This window comes from Petromyzon marinus, chromosome 38 (genome assembly GCF_048934315.1).
Source record: "Petromyzon marinus isolate PM22_M1 ecotype Great Lakes invasive population chromosome 38, UKy_Petmar_22M1.pri1.0, whole genome shotgun sequence".
Lineage (NCBI taxonomy): Eukaryota > Metazoa > Chordata > Hyperoartia > Petromyzontiformes > Petromyzontidae > Petromyzon > Petromyzon marinus.
In genome coordinates, this window is record NC_133704.1 from 12,603,380 (window position 1) to 12,619,930 (window position 16,551).

Below are 16,551 nucleotides of genomic sequence, written 5' to 3' on the forward strand. Positions count from 1 at the left end.
GAAAACATCGTGGCACAAAGTGAGGATGACCCTGCTGAGGCTGCGGTGCCTCAAATATTGGAAGAAGACACCCCCGGTGAGTGGCTGGCTGAAGTGCCATCTGTTGAGGAAGTACTGAAGGCGATCCGGAGTCTGAGACCAGGAAAGGCAGCGGGCAGAGATGATCTCCCAAGCGAAATGCTGAGGGAGGGTGGCGTTTGTGCACAGACTGCCCTATATGGCATCATAACAACAGTCTGGACCACTGGACGGGTTCCGCAGGATTGGAAGGATGCCCTGGTGGTCCCCCTCTTTAAGAAGGGGGACCGCACAGACTGTAACAACTACAGGGGCATCTCACTCCTCAGTGTGCCGGGAAAGGTCCTGGCAAGGATTATTCAACATCGCCTTGCCAGGCACGCTGAGGAGAGACTTGCGGAGCCCCAATGCGGTTTCAGGAAAGGGCGGTCCTGCACAGATGCCATATTTTCTGTCCGTCTGCTACAGCAGAGGTGTAGGGAATTCCAGCAAGACCTACATCTCTGCTTTATTGACCTAGTCAAGGCCTATGATACCATCAGTAGGCCTGGGCTCTGGGTTGTTCTTCGTGCTTTTGGAGTCCCTGACCCTCTGCTCACGATCATTAAGGACCTTCATGATGATGAGCGGGCCCGGGTAAAACTAGGTGGCCGGGAGTCAGAGCCATTCCCTGTACACCTTGGGGTGCGACAGGGATGTCCCCTGGCTCTCACATTATTTAACATCTATTTTGACCACGTAATTCGTGAAGCCTTCAATAGCTGTACCAGGGGAATCTCCAAATGGTACAGATATAATGGGAGGCTGATCGATGCCCGGGTGCGGTCAAGGGATAGCTCCCTATTGCTCAACCACGTTATGTATGCCGATGATTTGGTAATAGCTGCTCATTCAGAGGAGGAGTTGGAGATGCTGCTGCTGAGACTGGAGCGTCCCACTAAGAGGTGGGGCCTTACCATCAGCCCCACCAAAACTAAGCACCTGCCTGGGTATTTTGAACCATCGGACACTCCACCCCCACAACTCCCAATCGGTGATGGGGCAGTTGTGGAGAGAGTGGAGAGTTTCCCATACCTGGGCAGTGTGCTTATGACCGGCTCCAGTTTAACAGCAGAGGTCTCACTCCGAATCAGTCGAGCGGCAATATCTTTTCATCGGTTGCATAACGCTGTGTGGAAGCTACCTGGTCTGTCGCTCCGCACTAAGCTTCAGGTCTTCTCGGCCACGGTCATTCACTCCCTTCTCTACGCTTGCGAAACGTGGACCCCCCTGATGGAACATCTTCGCCGGTTAGAATCATTTAGGCTAGTCTGCCTACGATCCATCCTGGGTTTAACCAGGCTGGATTGTGTGAGGAGCTCACAAATCCTTGAAAGATTTGGGCAAGGTCCCATCGGTGAGCTCCTCCAGCGGGCAAGGCTGCGATGGCTGGGTCATGTAGCCCGCATGCCCAGCCACCGCATGCCGAAACAGATTTTGATTGGCCGGATCGAGGGGGCTAAACGGGCGCGGCACGGACTAGAGAAGAGATGGAGTGATGTGGTACAGGAGGACGTGGAGCTGAGTGGACTTGCCGATGACTGGTACCAGCGGTGTCAAGATCGGCCTCTGTGGAGGAGGTTCGTGAAGGACGCTACTGGGCAGTTGGAGGCAGTCGCCCTCCAACAACAACGGAGGGCGGAGGAGCGACGCTCACAACAACAAGCGGAGCGCCGGGTGACTAAAGCACAGCAGGTTGGCACAGTAGGGGGTACAGGTGGTGCATCAGCCAGTCATCTCAGTCAGTCGACCCGTGGTACCTGGGTCTGCACCGTGACCTCCTGCCAGCGGGCGTTCGACACTTCACGTGGCCTCAAGGTACACATGGCCTGGCACAAGCGTCGTGGTGACGTCACCGCCACTTAGTGGCGAATGGCGGTTGTTGTTGTTGTTGTGTGGGGGGAGCGGTAGTGTAGTGGTTAGCGCACTGCGCTACGAACCCAGTGACCCGAGTTCGATTCCCGCTCACGGCCACCACCGGTGATGATTATTTTAACCGGTCCTGGGCCTCCATCGCCACTGGTGAGACAACAGCGGCCGGGCGTGGTGAATCCAAAGCCGGGTAGTAAAGCTAGTTCTGTTATAATTATAAAAGTAATTATAACTATTAAAAAAATACTTTAAACTTTGTAGAAGAACGAAGCAAAACGGAGAGTCCAATTATACAATCACATTCATTCCACAGAATGAAAAGCCCTGGTAGAATCATTAGAATCAAAATGTTTGATAACAATCATTCAAAACATTTACAAAATGTATGCTTCTCCATTCTCCCATGGAGAAGCAAAATGCTCCTTCATGGAATATATAAAAGGTGACCTTAGTAAATTTAAATAATCAAATAGTTAGTAATGAAAATTAATCAACATTAGTGTTGTTATAACAATTCTTATTTAATTAACATTTCTCAAACCCCCCCCTCCCCCCCTCATCACACGTCACAAATGTCTGACCCCCCTCTCCCCCCTAGGTGCGTGACGTCATTTATGGACGGCCCCTAATAACGAATTGGCCACGTTCTGTTTACGTGACAACCCTTACTAATTGGCTGTGTCGGGTGGTGGCGGGTTTAACGACACATTATTTACGCGATCTAACCCAAAAAAACCCTTTATTATGGATAATATTGGTCGCCAACGCCTGCGTGGTAGTCTTCTATTTGCTTAATTTGCTGTACTTTTTAAACACGTGTTTTGCTTTTGCCATTTTTGTTTGTGCTTTTCTGTACTTCTCGTACGAATTCAAAGTCGATGCCGTAATCTTGCGAATGGCAATGCGTCCCAGGAGCTCAGTACCAATGCCGAGCTCCTGCCACTACTGCCATGACGAGAGGGCTTGACCAGGGAAAGAGTTGGTGTCGTGTCCGCTGTTCCTCTTCCATTGAAGGAGCGCAGACCACAGTGGGGGGGTGGGGGAGGGGTCTCAATGTCCTGATAGTGGCATTGTCTTTGTGCTGTTCGCCTTTTGGCGTCCCCTGGTCTAACACTGTTTGAGACTAGGCTGTAATGAAAGCTGCCTCGTCATATCCTACCAGAGCTTGTTGTTTTGTTTGCGCGTTCACCACAAGCAGTGCGTGCGGTTAATGCAGACAGGATTCCCTACAGAAGGTTTCTGTTTGGTGTTTTAACATCTTAACACGGCTGCGTTTATTGCCAGATAGGGTCAAACCCTATCCTTATATTACGCAGTGGCTGTGTTCACTTTGCGCTTCATAGTTTGGTCTGCATAGCCACAATCACACTGCGGTGGCTTAGGGGCCGTCCATAAATGACGTCACGCACCTGGGGGGGGGTCAGACATTTGTGACGATGTGTGACGAGGGGGGGGGGTTTCAGAAATATGACGTCACATCAAAGTGCGTAACTTTAAATAAATATAGACAACACGTTCTACTTTATTAAATAGACTTTTTAATAAATGTTTTCTCCTACAACATCAGAGTGCAGCGCCACATTAAATACGCACTACAATGACAATAGTTTAAAGCGATTTGAAGCTTTTTTGGGGGGGGGGGGGGAGGGGGGGCAGAGCTTTGTGACGTCATAATTGAGGGGGGGGGTCTGACTTTTTGTGACGCCGTGTGACGAGGGGGGGGGGGGTCAAAAATCGTTCAAAATAGCGTGACGTCATTAATGGACGGCCCCTTATCTCTGATTTTCCATTTTCTGTGATGTGGTGCAGCATGAGTCCGCTGTTGATGTTCTGATGAAGCGGTTGAATCTCCACGGGTGACTTCGAAGAGCAGGATGATTGTCAAAGCCAGGAGGATGTGCGATGATGATTGAGATGTTTATTCTGGACGCCTGAATTGTTCCAGCAGCAGCAGTAGCAGCAGCAGCGTCCCTCTGGGTCTGGGTGAGATTCTGGGATAAAATTGTACGTTAACATTACGCTTCTTTAATCAGAAAAGCCTCGCCGAATCAAGCAGAATAAGAAGTTGTGAAGAAATGTATTTCCCGAGTAAAGCCCGTCGAGCTGAGAAGCTCAATTTCAATCGCGACTCGCCCAACAGACGACATCAGAGCAGCCTATAAACTACCCGATTTGCTAAATTAAACTATTTTTTATTTTACCACGTAAGGCCCACTGAACTATGTCGCTCTGTTTCAGAATCCACCTGGCTATCACAGATGACGGGTCAACGAAGTGGACTGTCATTATTGCGTGGAAATTAATAGCAGCCATATGACTCTAAACGCGTGGTGATGTTGATTCTCAACGTGAGAGGGGAGAAACCGGAGGACCCGGAGAAAAATCCACGCGGGGAGAGAGACACCGCAGACTCCCAAATAAACAGCAGCAGGCGTCAGGATTTGGATCGAACCCACGACCTCCTGCATACCGAGCGAGGTAGTTAACATCTCCTAGCCACCGCCCATCCCAACAACTCCTCGCTATCCAGGCTCAACCCCCTACTCGGCTACAACATCGGGCTCGTTCCAACGAAGAAAATGTACACAAACACCCCGACAGTAGACGCGTACTGCACATATACAGCATACACTTGCCCCACGCCTCGGAGGCACCGTCATTTCTGTGATTGTGAACAAAAAAATGTGTGCGCGCTATAATTCAAAAATGTGTTCCATTTACAACAATTAATGCAAACATTGTTTTAATACAGTACCGTTTAATAATCATCTTTTATTTAAAGCGACCGATCAAACGAGCACCCCCACAAATGTGCCACTTCCTCCATCGATTAAAACCCAGCCGAACGAATTACAACAATCACCGCAATTACAACAATCACCGCAACATGAATCACCACCACTACCTGGTACAAGAATCGGTCCATGAGAGCAAATACGTGGTGCTGAGACACTAAGCCCGGGGGTGGGGGGAGTGGGTGGGTGGGGGGCTGTAGTAGGGGGCTGTCGTGGCTGGGGAGTGGGGGGCTGTAGTAGGGGGCTGTCGTGGCTGGGGGGTGGGGGGCTGTAGTAGCGGGCTGTCGTGACTGGGGGGTGGGGGGCTGTAGTAGGGGGCTGTAATAGGGGGCTGTAGCTGGCGACGTACGGTGCGACGGAAGTTCAACGTACGTACACGCAACGTACGAGACGAAGAATCCACTCGGATCTCTCGGGAAGCGGTGAGACCCTTCCGAGTTTAGAGAAAAAAACGACCCCACGGAAAAGAGGAAGCCGCGGATCGAACCTCCGAGAGTTCCTTATTCCGGTGATCCCCGGCACGAGCCCAAGGAGGGACAAACCCTTCGCACCGCTCCTGGGCCGACACAAACGCTCGTCGCACGGCGGTCCGACCAATATTTTTGTACGTTCTCACCAAAGCTGCAACTTCAGGCAGATTAAGTGCAGCACCAGATTTACTGCGGTGGTGTTTGTGCAGCTATCGGTGACCAGACTGAATTAAAAACTGCATGAGGGCGCTACGGTGGCTAGGAGATGTTAACTACCTCGCCTGGTACGCAGGAGGTCGTGGCTTCGATCCCGACCCTGACGCCTGCTGCTGCCGCTGTAGATTTAGAGTTTTGCGGGTCTCTCTCTCCCCGTGGTCGCGTTGATTTTTCTCTGGGTCCACCGGTTTCTCCCTCCACATTTCCCGTATAAACCGAAGTGAAAATCGCAATTAATTTATTTTTGGCGACTCCGTCCCACCGCGGACATAAACGCCGCGACCCACCGGAAATCGATCATCTCCTCGTTCTTCACCAAGCACCCGTCGTTACCAAAATTGCCGTAGTCATAAACACAAAAACTTTTAAACTTTGATTAGCGCATCGTGCAGAGCTCGTCGAGAGGAATAGATCGCCGTGTCGTTCGCCTTCAACAGACGTAAAATGACGTCGCAACGCAGTTCATGCGAGAGCCGGGGGGCTTATGGGATCGCGGGGTCCCGCCATGAGGTTCAAATGTCCACGTGATGACAAGCCACAGGTCTCTTCTGAGAAAGAGCGACATGGATCAGTGGGCCACTCCGTGCGCCTTACCACCCCCTAGCACGTGCTCGCTAACAACAATTGCGTCTTCACGGTTTGCTACGTACGGTGCGAAAAAAAGTTCAACATTCGTACATACACTCGGTACGGGCATAACGGCAAAATCATTGCGCCAACAGTAACCTTACGGTGAGCATCGATAAGCGGAAAGGTCTTAAACGTTACATGAACAAAAATGCGTTACATTTTGTACGATACAAAAGCCTCGTCTCATCCGAGGCAAAACCTGTCTCATCCGATACGGAACCCGCATCCCTTTTGATTTATCCGACGTCATTTCCCAGAACTGCAGACTTAAACTTGGGCGTGTGATTTTCACATACTTGTCATACACTAAAGAGACGTTGGAACTTCCGTCACAGCCAACACTCAACCCTTTGCCTGGGCTTGCACAAAACAGCGGTCTCACCCGATATAGAGATCGCATCTCACGCAATATGTAAACCCTTGTACCATCCAATACAAACCGCTAGATATATATACCAATTACAATTATCTAAATATACAGAATCCTTACTCCCGTTCCATACAGAACCATGAAGGTGCTTTGGCTTGGACAATCATGCTCACGTGTAAATATTAACTGTACAAAGCCTGATTCGAAAGAGGCCTTTGATATATGACAGTTGTGATTATGTGCATTTTTTAAAAAAAGTTTTTGATTCATTCCAGATTGCAACATGGATCAGTGTTGAGGCTGTGGGTCAGTGTTGAGGCTGTGAGTCAGTGTTGAGTCTGTGTGTCAGTGTTGAGTCTGTGGGTCAGGGTTGAGACTGTGGGTCAGTGTTGAGGTTGTGGGTCAGTGTTGAGACTGTGGGTCAGTGTTGAGGTTGTGGGCCAGTGTTGAGTCTGTGGGTGAGTGTTGAGTCTGTGGGTCAGTGTTGAGGTTGTGGGTCAGTGTTGAGGTTGTGGGTCCGTGTTGAGGCTGTGTCAGTGTTGAGGCTGTGTGTCAGTGTTGAGGCTGTGAGTCAGTGTTGAGGTTGTGAGTCAGTGTTGAGGCTGTTGAGTCTGTGGGTCAGCGTTGAGGCTGTGGGTCAGTGTTGAGGTTGTGGGTCAGCGTTGAGGCTGTGGGTCAGTGTTGAGGCTGTGGGTGAGTGTTGAGCCTGTGGGTCAGTGTTGAGTCTGTGGGTCAGTGTTGAGGTTGTGGGTCAGTGTTGAGGTTGTGGGTCAGGGTTGAGTCTGTGGGTCAGTGTTGAGGTTGTGGGTCAGTGTTGAGGTTGTGGATCAGTGTTGAGGTTGTGGGTCAGCGTTGAGGTTGTGGGTCAGTGTTGAGGCTGTGGGTCAGTGTTGAGGTTGTGTGTCAGTGTTGAGGTTGTGGGTCAGGGTTGAGTCTATGGGTGAGTGTTGAGGCTGTGGGCGAGTGTTGAGGCTGTGGGTCAGTGTTGAGTCTGTGGGTCAGTGTTGAGGTTGTGGGTCAGTGTTGAGGTTGTGGGTCCGTGTTGAGGCTATGTCAGTGTTGAGGCTGTGGGTCAGTGTTGAGACTGTGGGTCAGTGTTGAGACTGTGTGTCAGTGTTGAGTCTGTGTGTCAGTGTTGAGGTTGTGTGTCAGTGTTGAGGCTGTGGGTCAGTGTTGAGACTGTGGGTCAGTGTTGAGGCTGTGTCAGTGTTGAGTCTGTGGGTCAGTGTTGAGACTGTGTGTCAGTGTTGAGTCTGTGGGTCAGTGTTGAGACTGTGGGTCAGTGTTGAAACTGTGGGTCAGTGTTGAGGCTGTGGGTCAGTGTTGAGACTGTGGGTCAGTGTTGAGACTGTGGGTCAGTGTTGAAACTGTGGGTCAGTGTTGATGCTGTGGGTCAGTGTTGAGACTGTGGGTCAGTGTTGAGGCTGTGAGTCAGTGTTGAGGCTGTGGGTCAGTGTTGAGGTTGTGGGTCAGTGTTGAGACTGTGGGTCAGTGTTGAGGTTGTGGGTCAGTGTTGAGACTGTGGGTCAGTGTTGAAACTGTGGGTCAGTGTTGAGGTTGTGGGTCAGTGTTGAGACTGTGGGTCAGTGTTGAGGTTGTGTGTCAGTGTTGAGTCTGTGGGTCAGTGTTGAGTCTGTGGGTCAGTGTTGAGTCTGTGTCAGTGTTGAGGCTGTGTCAGTGTTGGGGCTGTGGGTCAGTGTTGAGGCTGTGGGTCAGTGTTGAGACTGTGGGTCAGTGTTGGGGCTGTGTGTCAGTGTTGAGGCTGTGGGTCAGTGTTGAGTTTGTGGATCAGTGTTGAGGCTGTGTCAGTGTTGAGGCTGTGTGAGTGTTGAGACTGTGGGTCAGTGTTGAGGCTGTGAGTTCACGTTGAGGCTGACGCATTAATAGAAGAGAGTGCATCTGAAAGCCGCCCCACCATAGCGCAAATCAAAGAAACATCACGAGGGGCTCCGACTCCCAGGGCACAGCTCGTGACGCGCGGCCACAGTTCACAGTTCACAACCCCAGATACCCGGCATCCCCTTGTCTCACGCGTTGACTCCTCCAGTGCACTCCGCTCAGGGTTCGCCCTCTCGAAGCCGTCGGTTAAAACGCGGAGCCTGGGTCTGAGATCGGGGACCGGGGTGGGCGTGAGAGAGATAGCGACACCGGACGGTCAAACGTGCCCGTGAATCAAGGGCAGTGAAACAACAGTTTAATTGGCTGCAGTACATAGGGCGTGTCCATAAGCATCCCGATCAATGTTCATTGAACTAATGGTATATATGTTTATCTTCAGGACCCTTCGTTCGTTCGTTCCTCAACCCGCTTTGTCCTGTCGAGAGTCGTGGCGGCAGCGTGTTGAGTAGTGGCGGTCAAGACCTCCCTTTCCCTGGCGACAGACTCCAGCACTACTACACGATACACTATACATTATACACTACTACACTACACTATACACTACTACACTATAGCAGCGTGTTGAGTAGTGGCGGTCACTAATACACGATACACTACACTGCACATTATACTATACACGACACTATATACTGCTAAACACTACACTATACACTACACTACTATACATTACGCTACACGACTACACTATACTATACATTACTATACACTAATATACACGACACTACTATACACAGATTCCAGCTATTCCTGGGAGATTCTCAGACGTTCCCAGGACAGCCGAGCGACATCGTCCCGTCAGCAGCAGCGTGTCCTGGGCCGGCCCCGGGGTGTTCGCCCAGTGTGATGGTGGCAACACTTTCGTTATTACGCAAACGTTGTTCGAGAGCAGCTCAAGGAACGTTTCACAAATCGTCGGATTTTGACGTGGCGAATAACAGGCCCCTGGACGGCTCCGTTTCTCCGGATTTAACGCCTTTAGGGTCTCTTCGCACTGGGGGCTTAATAAAAGTCAGAGGTGCATCGAACATGAGTCTACAGATCTGCAAGATTGTGCGAGATCGTATATATAGGGGGCGGCAGTTATGAAATAAATAACTTCACAGACGCCGCAAAAACGTCTTCCGCAATGCAGCCGACAGCTTTGAGCTGTAAGATATTGACAGTGTACGTGTAGAATCCAATATTTAGGTGTTACTCAAATAAATATACCTCTGATTATATTATTGGATAATTTAACTTAAATTGCTTTGATTTCTACCTCGCTTGCTATACAGGAGGTCGTGGGCTCATTCCCGACCCTGACGCCTGCTGCTGCTGTATATTTGGAGTCTGCGTGTCTCTCTCTCATCATCATCACGGTGGCTAGGAGATGTTGACTACCTCGCCTGGTGTGCAGGAGGTCGTGGGCTCAATCCCGACCCTGACGCCTGCTGCTGCTGTATATTTGGAGTCTGCGCGTCTCACTCCATGTGGACGCATGGATTTTTCCTGCGGGTTTTCCCTCCACATTTAGAATCAACATCACGCGTTTAGAGTTTTTGGCTATACTGCTATACATTTCCACGCAATGATGATGATGATGAGCCCACTTCGTTGAACTATCATCTGTGATAGGCCAGGTCGCTTCTGAAAAAGAGCTACACGGCTCAGCGGGGCCTTAGCTGGAAAAATAAAACATAGTTTTGGTTTAAAAATAGATAGGGACTTACATAAAGGACACACTGTGTATTATGCATGTGCGCATATACAGTAAGTCCACGCTTTACCTTCAAGTGGAGCGGACGTTTCCATCTCCTTGACATCTGCAGCGAGATCAAAAAACACATTCACGCGGGGCATGAACAAGAAACGTCGTCGTCGTCGGCCATGATCTATCCACTGCTGGTCGAATCATCCCCCCCCCCAGGCAATCAATCACGATGACGTAATTCGTGACTTTTCCCAATAGCTAAAGCTGAGGGAGTGGTGGTGGTGGTGGTGGGATATTGTTATTTGCTTGAATGAATTAGTGGAGTGAATGATTTATGGTGTACAAATTGAGCTCGAGAGACGAACTCGTTACTTTTACAAGAGGAAATAAATGTTTGATGAGTTCATAGTACAAATTCGCAATATGTAATAATAACACATGATTATTATTAGCCTTCGGCCAATCAAAACCAGGGACGTGGTGTTCACGTGACATTCGTGCACGGCATTGTGGGCCCTTGTGCCACAGGCGGCGGTGGTGATGATCATGAACGATGACGATGGCGTTGACGATAAGCGGTGATTATTATCATGAACACCATTGGCCAGTTCAACAAGAATTACAACGGTAATCATTGAGGCGCGCGATTCTTAGTCTCCCTCTGGGGAATTTGGGGCAAAGTTCAGAAGAATCCGAAGTTTATTTCCCACCGCGTAAAGCCCCTCTCTGAAGCTCTTTTTCAGGGGCGACTGCGTGGGTAGACAACTTCAAAAGTGTTGCAGGGTTCAAGAGTTCACCGGTTAGAGTTGCCCAGTTTATACAAATGCTCTTTAAACCCTCGAAGGTCAACATAGATCAGAGTGCAGGGCAAACGCGCGACGGCACTGCCCGGTGACAGTTCGTGATGATAATGTCGACTCGTGATGCTGCAACACCGCCACCACCACCGCCACCACCACTGCCGGCACCACCACCGCCACCACCACCACCACTGCCGGCACCACCACCGCCACCACCGCCGCCACCACTGCCGCCACCGCCACCACCACCGCCGCCACCACCGCCGCCACCACCGCCACCACCACCGCCACCACCACCGCCGCCACCACCACCCCCACCACCACTACTACCACCACCGCCACCACCACCACTGCCGGCACCACCACCACCACCACCGCCACCACCACCACCACCGCCACTACCACCGCCACCACCACCACCGCCACTACCGCCGCCACCACCGCCACTACCACCGCCACCACCACCACCGCCAGCACCACCACCACCGCCACCACCACCACCACCGCCACTACCACCACCACCACCACCGCACGGCACCCCCGCCCATCGCTCTGGTGGGGAGTCACAGAGAGGGGGGGGGGGGAGTTTCGAAGAAGGGGGGACGGGGAGGAGGAGGCAGTGCCGGATGACCCTCGTAGCAAAAGCAGCTCCATATGTAGCTACTACATATGGAGCACATATGTAGTAGTTCATAATACAAATTTGCAATATGTAGCTACTACATATGTAGCTATCAATTCCGGTTCTGTGATTCTGCACTTGCTCTATTACTGTAGTACTAGACTGCCTTCAACTTTTACGAACCACTGGGTGTTTAAGTTTAACGATTTGTCGTAATATCTTGCTGTATATCAAATAAAAAAATACAATTACTTTACTATGCAAGTTACAAATTTGTGTTTTTAATGTGTTTTTTTTAAGGCCCCTTCATGATATATGCTACAGGCCCCGCACTCGCTTAATCCGGCACTGGGAGGAGGCGTTCAATTTCCGACCCCCCAAGGCTCCAATCACCAACTACGCAACGAGCGTGACGCGCAGTGTCTGGCTACAGGATCGTCATTTTTCTTCTGCTTCGTGCGGCTGCTGCTGATGATGATGCAGAGAGCAACAGCTGTAAGTTTTCCATCGAGGTGGTTGACGGAGCCAGTGATGACGATGATCCCTCCTTCATATATTCCTCTGCGTGAGTCCATGGGTCTCTATGTCAGTCTATGGGTCTCAGTGTGAATCTATAGATCTCTGTGTGAGTCTATGGGTCTCTATGTCAGTCCATGGGTCTCTATGTCAGTCTATGGGTCTCTATGTCAGTCTATGGGTCTCAGTGTGAATCTATAGACCTCTGCGTGAGTCCATGGGTCTCTATGTCAGTCTATGGGTCTCAGTGTGAATCTATAGACCTCTGTGTGAGTCTATGGGTCTCTATGTCAGTCCATGGGTCTCTATGTCAGTCTATGGGTCTCTATGTCAGTCTATGGGTCTCAGTGTGAATCTATAGACCTCTGTGTGAGTCTATGGGTCTCTATGTCAGTCCATGGGTCTCTATGTCAGTCTATGGGTCTCTATGTCAGTCTATGGGTCTCAGTGTGAATCTATAGACCTCTGTGTGAGTCTATGGGTCTCTATGTCAGTCCATGGGTCTCTATGTCAGTCTATGGGTCTCTATGTCAGTCTATGGGTCTCAGTGTGAATCTATAGACCTCTGTGTGAGTCTATGGGTCTCTATGTCAGTCCATGGGTCTCTATGTCAGTCTATGGGTCTCTATGTCAGTCTATGGCTCTCAGTGTGAATCTATAGACCTCTGTGTGAGTCTATGGGTCTCTATGTCAGTCCATGGGTCTCTATGTCAGTCTATGGGTATCTATGTCAGTCTATGGGTCTCAGTGTGAATCTATAGACCTCTGTGTGAGTCTATGGGTCTCTATGTCAGTCCATGGGTCTCTATGTCAGTCTATGGGTCTCTATGTCAGTCTATGGGTCTCAGTGTGAATCTATAGACCTCTGTGTGAGTCTATGGGTCTCTATGTCAGTCCATGGGTCTCTATGTCAGTCTATGGGTCTGAGTGTAAAACCATAGATCCGTCTTCTACCATTGATTTTGAGGTAGAGCAACATTGAGGTGACTGATGAGCCGGATAATCGCAGAGAAGCGGAGTAGCGAATCATCGCTGCTGTGACGATGCCTCCTTCCTATCTGTGAATGCGGCGTCGAGTGGTTGCGAGTGTCCCCGTGATTCTGTTCTGGGTGGTGACCTCGGCCGTACAGCTCAGGGGTGGAGAGACGAGACAGGCGATTCGTAAATTTGGCGTCGGGAGCGAGGAACGAGAGGAATCGTCAAGAGATTAGAAAATAACACCTTTTTTTTTCTTAATAAAAAAAAATCTCGCATCACCTTCTGGTGAAACGGAAGTTTCTGCGGCATCTGCAGAAACAGAACACGAAAGCCCATTTACACAGGACACAAACATTAACTATCATCGTCAGCAGCCACCGATCTATCCACTGCTGGATGAAGGCCCCTCTCTCGCTCCGCCCCCCCCACCCCGCAAGCCACCGCCACCGTCCATTCCGAAACGGCTCCCGGTGCGACGACGCGAAGCTCCGTTCTCCGGCACCTGCGCGCGAGGCGATTTCACCGCTCCTTCTCCACGGCGGCCGTGACCCCGCGCGCGAACTCTTCGCCTGCCACATTGCCAATAGCCTCGGCCACCAGCCAGCTGCGGTCACAACGCGCCACTCACAAACGGAGTCCAAAAGACGACGTTCCGACCGCCCGTCGCGTCACCGACGCTCCCCGTTGCGGCCTCGGCGGTCGTCAGTGGAAACGGGCATCCCCTCGAGGGCAAGCCAGCGGCGGTTATTCGAGGTGCGCACGCGTGCACGTACGCACGGGCCAGCCCGATATGTAACGATCGCAGCCCGATCGCGATCGTCCAAATATCGTGTTTGTTCTTAACTCAGAATAATAACGCCACGGGAACCTCAGCTTAACGCACCCCGCAGCGTCAACACGGGGGCGGCCCAAGAGCTGCACTGGCCGGCAAGCGCGTCACCGGCTGGGCCCCGCGACCCCGCCCCAATGCAATCGTGGGAACGTGGAATTTCCGCCAGCGGCTCAGGATGTCCGCCGGGGGCGTGGGAGAGTGGTGGGGGGGGAGGAGCTCCGCTGGACGTTGGCTCGGCTCAGGGTAACGACTGAACGCGGCATTGCGAACTTTACACGCTGGGGAACGTTCCGGCGAGCCGGGTAGCGAGTTACCGGCGCTTGACGAGGACGGCGCCATCTCCGTCATCTCTGCAGGCAAACATCCGCACAGCGCCGGGCATCAGAGTCGCCGTTGAGTCGGCGCTGAATTCTCTAAGAGGCACCCATAGGGCCCCCGCCCGTCACTATAACTCTGGACGGCCTGTTCTCCGATAACGTGGCAGTAGTAGTTGCGCTCCTGAAGAACAACCCCTTCTGGAAAAATCACGTGACTATAAATGATATTGATATATATATAAAACGCGCGAGGTGCGTACGCAGGCCGGACAAAGAGGCCTCGTGCGGTGACGCTACGCCGAGGCAGCCGCACGACCGCTTATTCCTACTCGCACCGCGACGTAGGTCTGGTCACTCGCTCGCGTGAGATCCAATTCGCGTCGTGCAAACACCACGCGGCGCTCCAGGAGAACAGACCGTTTATACTTTTTTGCATTCCAGCACGCAAGCACACAAACATCGCCGAGTCTAGAAATCCCGAACGTGTAACGAGCCCCGGGACAATAAACCCCTCAATTGAAGGCGACGCGTCTCTCACCTTCATCCGCGACCGGCGTTGCTGCTCCCGCTGCCACCCCGATGTCTGCAGGAGTAGACAAAGACAAAGGTCCCCCTCATAGCCTCTCACAGAGTGCAGGGGCAAGTGCTGTTCGCGAGCAGCGCCTACGAAGGCCGGCACGGCGCACGCCGGGGGTGGGTGGCCAGCACCGCGCCCGGCCGCCTTTGTATCCCCTAGTGGCGATGTTTACTACACACCGCACCTGGTACTCGTTTAACGCCGAGTCGACCTAGGGGAAGCCCGGGACCGGTTCGAATATTCGTCACTGTTATTGGTCGCGAGCAGTAATGTAACTGAGGTCAGCAGGTTCGTAGCGGACTGCAGTGCCACTCCTCCACCACACTCCCGCTCCGCCACTAAGTGGCGTTGACGTCGTCACGGCGCCTGTGCCAGGCTAGGTGCACTTTGAGGCCACGTGAAGCGTCGAAGGCTCTCTGCTGGCAGGAGGTCACGGGACAGACCCAGGTGCCATGGGTTGACTGACTGAGATGACCGGTAGATGCACCGCCTGTGCTCCCCCACTGTGCCAAAAACAAAGACAAAAATTGCCGTATAGCCTGGGAAAACCCGTTGGGGCAAGTGCTGTTAGCAGCACCTACGAAGGCCGGCACAGCGCACGAGGAGGTGGATGGCCAACTCCACGCCCGCTCGCCTTTGTCACCCCAGTGGCAATGTTTACACACCGCACCAGGTGCTCATTTGAGGCAGAGTAAACCTAAGGGAAGCCCAGGACCGGTTCAGATAATCGTCACTGGTGACGAACTCGGGTCGCCGGGTTCGTAGCGCAGCACGCCAACCGCTACACTACCACAGGTGGTGCAGTTGCACCGCCTGCACACTCGAAAGCTAAGAATCCACGTTTATTTTCTCGGTCGTTAGGCGCTTGGTAATTTACCCAGCGGCTCGGGTTCCTCCTTGTTGGGCGCCAACGCTGGCTGTTGATTACAAAGCCTTGCAAAAGCACTCGCCTGCTCCTTCAGACACCGATCCTGCAACAAAGACAAAGATCCACCGTTCAGCCTTGAGAGACTGTTGGGGCAAGTGCTGTTCGCGAGTAGCTGCACCTATGAAGGCCGGCGCGGCACACGAGGAGGTGGGTAGGATGACCAGCACCACGCCCGGCCGCCTTTGTCTCCCCAGTGGCGATGCTTTTCACACACCACGCCAGGTGCTCATTTGAGGCCGAGCTGACCTAGGGCAGGCCCAGGACCGGTTCACATGATCATCACTGGTGTTGGTGGCAGTGAGCGGGAATCGAACTCGGGTCGCCGGGTTTGAGGCGCAGCGCGCTGACCGCTACACTGATCGCACAACACACCGACACACAACAACAACAACAACAACCGACATTCGCCACTAAGTGGCGGTGACGTCACCACGACGCTTGTGCCAGGCTAGGTGCACCTTGAGGCCACGTGAAGTGTCGAACGCCCGCTGGCAGGAGGTCACGGGGCAGACCCAAGTGCCACGGGTCGACTGACTGAGATGACTGGCTGATGCACCACCTGTGCCCCCTACTGTGCCAACCCGCTGTACTTTAGCCACCCGGCGCTCCGCTCGTTGTTGTGAGCGTCGCTCCTCCGCCCTCCGTTGTTGTTGGAGGGCGACTGTCTCCTACTGCCCAGTAGCGTCCTTCACGAGCCTCCTCCACAGAGGCCGATCTTGACACCGCTGGTACCAGTCATCGGCAAGTCCACTCAGCTCCACGTGCTCCTGTACCACATCACTCCATCTCTTCTCTAGCCCGTGCCGCGCCCGTTTAGCAACCCTCGATCACGGATTGGGCATGCGGGCTACATGACCCAACCAACGCAGCCTTGCCTGCCGGAGGAGCTCACCGATGGGACTTTGTCCAGATCTTTCAATGATTTGTGAGCTCCTCACACAATGCAGTCTGGTTAAACCCAGGATGGATCGTAGGCAGGCCA

General features: G+C 52.3%; 1 protein-coding gene across 1 annotated transcript in view; it reads right to left on the minus strand.

Moving 5' to 3' along the window:
* Positions 1-3,987: 3,987 nt before the first annotated feature.
* Positions 3,988-16,551, minus strand: part of LOC116950305 (uncharacterized) — a 29,744-nt gene continuing 17,180 nt past the window's right edge. Inside the window, exons 8-13 of the mRNA XM_076072473.1 lie at positions 15,519-15,612; positions 14,603-14,647; positions 14,062-14,097; positions 13,418-13,519; positions 10,076-10,111; positions 3,988-8,515 (exon numbers count right to left, since the gene is read on the minus strand). Of these exons, the coding sequence (XP_075928588.1) occupies positions 8,496-8,515; positions 10,076-10,111; positions 13,418-13,519; positions 14,062-14,097; positions 14,603-14,647; positions 15,519-15,612 (333 nt within the window). The 3' untranslated portion in view covers positions 3,988-8,495. The remainder of the gene's footprint in view (positions 8,516-10,075; positions 10,112-13,417; positions 13,520-14,061; positions 14,098-14,602; positions 14,648-15,518; positions 15,613-16,551) is intronic.